The sequence below is a fragment of the Crotalus tigris genome, unplaced genomic scaffold (assembly GCF_016545835.1).
Source record: "Crotalus tigris isolate CLP2741 ecotype Arizona unplaced genomic scaffold, ASM1654583v1 scf7180000024117.2648584, whole genome shotgun sequence".
NCBI classification, from domain to species: domain Eukaryota; kingdom Metazoa; phylum Chordata; class Lepidosauria; order Squamata; family Viperidae; genus Crotalus; species Crotalus tigris.
In genome coordinates this window covers 2,035,476-2,039,127 of record NW_024100394.1, presented here as the reverse complement: position 1 = coordinate 2,039,127, position 3,652 = coordinate 2,035,476, and the positions used below count along the sequence as shown (strand labels likewise).

General features: G+C 37.8%; 1 protein-coding gene across 1 annotated transcript; it reads left to right on the top strand.

Annotated features, from left to right (window-relative positions):
- The first annotated feature begins 204 nt into the window (after positions 1-204).
- Positions 205-885, top strand: LOC120298635 (exosome complex component RRP43-like). Its single transcript, XM_039322596.1, has one exon. The coding sequence runs from the start codon at positions 313-315 to the stop codon at positions 727-729; it is 417 nt and encodes a 138-aa protein (XP_039178530.1). The 5' UTR covers positions 205-312; the 3' UTR covers positions 730-885.
- The last annotated feature ends 2,767 nt before the right edge of the window (positions 886-3,652 follow it).

Here is a 3,652-nt window from a genome sequence, read left to right as displayed (position 1 = left end):
CAAGTTTGGGAAACACTGTCATAGAGCATAGAAGGTGCAGAAAAGGGACACAAGGCTTCTCACCAAATTGTTCTCCCCACTTTCTGCTGGAAGGAAGAAATTCATGGAGATAAAATCCCCCTTCCTTTGTTTTTTCCCCAGCAATGGAAACCCTCTTTGGAAGGAGAATCCTGGAGCCAGACCATTAAGCCTTTGCCATATCACCTTTTCCTAGTTTTAGTTATATCGCAGACTCGATTTAGTAGCGCCTTCCGCAACTGGATTGTTTTCAGTCTCTCTCAGTTGCTAAACGAAGAAACCAGTGAAGTGACGATGACGGCGACCATAACGGCCGCGTTCAGAACTGTAGAACCTTTGGAATATTACAGAAGATTCTTAAAAGAAAATTGTCGGCCTGACGGAAGGGACCTTGGTGAATTTAGGACCACAACTATCAACATAGGTTCAATTACAACTGCAGATGGCTCTGCACTTGTGAAGTTAGGGAATACTACAGTGATATGCGGCATAAAAGCAGAATTTGCAACACCCACCGTTGATTCCAGTAACAAAGGATATATCATTCCCAATGTAGATCTTCCTCCACTTTGTTCATCAAGATTTCGACCTGGACCTCCATGCGAAGAGGCTCAGGCAGCTAGTCAGTTTATTGCTGATGTCATTGAAAATTCACAGATGATAATGAAAGAAGATCTATGCATTTTAGATGGAAAGGTGGAAGGACAATAACAGAAGCAAAGCTTCAAGACTGTATCAGTCGGGCAAAAACACGACATAAAGAAGTACAAAAACTAATGGATAAAATAATCAAAAATGTATAATTAGTAAAAAGTGTATTTACTATTTGCTCACAAAACCATTACCTCAATAAACATGCTACATTTATGAAGTTCCATTATTTCATAAAAAAAAAAAAAAAAAAAAAAAAGAAATACAGTCCTGTCCGAAGTCGTGAAACAACAGTGCCTAGTTTTAGCTGTCAATTGCTCCATGAATGAATCTCTATGGGCCATAAAAAGAAAAGGCAACAAACTGTGAGGCCCTTATAATTCTAATAGTGCTTTAATTATGCAAGCCTTTCAGAAATGGAATATAAAAAAGTTTGCAAGATTGAAGGTGACAGCAAAATTAAGGGCAAGGGTTGAATTCTCATTAAAATGTATTCCTTCTAAAGTGCTTAAGGAAAGGCATGTGGTACTATAGTCATCTAAATTGTAAAATTGACATATTTTATAGGATTCTCACTAAAGGTGCCTAATGTACATTTTATGGGTCAATAGCCCATGGTTACTAGTGGAACATTGATATTTGAATGTTGCTTTCCAATAAGCAAAAATTGCTTTATTGAAATTTTGACAGGACATTTTAAAAACAAAATCAAAGCTAGCTTATATTACATCACAAGACCCAATGGGTAAATACAAAGAAAATCTCTAAAATGTTACATGATTTATTTTAAAGCAATTAATTCTGGTATCAATAGATGGGTCACCTAATGATTATCACCTTGTACCAAACAATCAATGTATAGCATTAATGTTAATAGTGACAGATCATTGTCCAGAGGTAGAATATGTTCTTTGCATTTCATCAGCTGCAGGTTTAAGTGTCTTGCAGTGAGTTTCTGCATTACTTTCAGCCCGTTAGTAGCCAGCTATTCTTGATACTTGTCTTCCATCCCTACAGAAGTAAAATAATCTGATTGGGGAGACATTCACTGGTGGGGAAATAGTTTACCAGATTAAACTCAGCCAAAATTTCCTATCAGTCTACACATCTCAAGTAGCGCATTTAGGTAAAAACATATGTGCAGCATCCAACTACCCTTTATTGCTGGTTACTAGTAGTATCAGCCCAGGAAATCAATGTCATATAGGCCATTTTCAATTCTATTGCAATGTTATATCAACACAATTTTGTCTGTCTGAAGGCACTCCATCCCCATCTATATTTTCATATACACTAGGGAGAGGTTTGTCTGCAATATTTATACTCATTACATTCTTATCCTGGATTCTGGACTCCTTCAGGTTCCAGACACAAACACACACACACATCTTCTTGGGAGCTTATCAGTTTCAAGCAATGTAGCAACAGAATTAGCACTGTAGCCAGAAACATCAAAGCAAAGCAAAGGCTTGCTTGCAAATTTATTTTCAAAGAGGAACATACAGAGTTCTTCTGGAACACGAAGAGTCATCCAAAGTCTGTCCAAGATTCAGGAGCCAGGATAAGGTTGAAGCCAGGTCAAGGTTGTCAGACAGAACCCAAAGGTCTAAGGTTCAAGAGTGGAATTCATACACAGGAATCACACACAAGCTAAATGCTGTTTTAAAAAAAGGGAACAAAAATAAAGAAAGTCTCTTATATAGGCTGCAGCCAGCTGTCACTAATCAGAATGTTTACTCTGTTGTTTGGCAGGCACCCTAATAGACTTCCTCTGTTCTACTCTTGTTTGGTGCGGAGACTGGGAGGCCTTATGTCATCCTGACAGGTCCCTCTGTTCAGGTGGGTCTTGTGATTGATCAACCTCATGTGAGCCTGGCTTTGTTCTTCCTGCAGTTGATGATACACAGGCTCAGCTGGAGCAGTTTCTTCAGCTTCAGACTCAGAATCTGAGTCCACAGCCTGGGCCATTGATAGACTCAGCTGTCCTTAATCTGACCATTTCCTTGGTAGTCATTCTTATCCCTTTCCCACAAGGCCACTCCCTTTTCTCTCTACATGTAGTCACACATTTCTCCTTTTATTATTCTCCCTCCCTAAGGAGTGTACTTCCCATATCTGATGAAAAGACTTGATGAGAATTAATGCTCATTTTCTGCACTAATCATTTTCAAGGGCTACTTAGTCCTACTCATAAGGAGTGGACAGCTATCTCTTAAAATGATCGTTGGTGATCATTCAATATAAAAGACATAAGACCCATCATTTTCTCTCAATTACTGAAATAAATAAATGCAGATCTTTAAAGCAGGGACCATCCAACACTCATAAATATATGTTTCTATTTCTGAATGTGCTCATCAGATCCTCACTAATGTTGAGTTACATGGTTAAAGTTACATGTAAGGCTGTGAATGAGAAACTTACAGAGAAAGGAAGCAAACATTAAGGTAAATAATGGCATTCAAGCAAGAGAAAGCACTTTTCTTATCCTTTTCCTACAACCCTCTTTCTATTGAAAAAGCTTTTCCTAAAGTTGGAGTACTCTAAAAAGGCAATTGGTACAAATATATATGAACTAGGGAACTGGTAGTGCTAGACAGAGGCAACTTGAGCCATTTATAAGAATTTTTCAGGTGTACAAATATTTATGATGAGAAGCTACTCTGTTTTATGTTGTGAGATGTACTAACAACTCTAACCTCATTCAGAGACAAGTGGTTACAGTTATTCACTAGTACCTTATTTTATCTTATTTTACCTCTGTGTATCTTATTTTACCTCTAAGCTTCTTAGCCCATACAGTACTTGAAAATATTTTAATCTTAATACACTGATATAGGCTGCAATAACAGAGTCTTGAAAGCCCAATACTGTTTCTCTTTCTCTTATACCAAAGAGAGTCAAAACAGATCAACCTTTAGTTTCTTTCTCATGCCTTCCTGTTTTCTGGGCTTAAGGTCATCTCTGCACGGTTCTACATGGA

Excerpts from the sequence above, each read along its gene's own strand:
- LOC120298635 (XM_039322596.1), top strand. The coding sequence starts at position 313 with ATGACGGCGACCATAACGGCCGCGTTCAGAACTGTAGAACCTTTGGAA.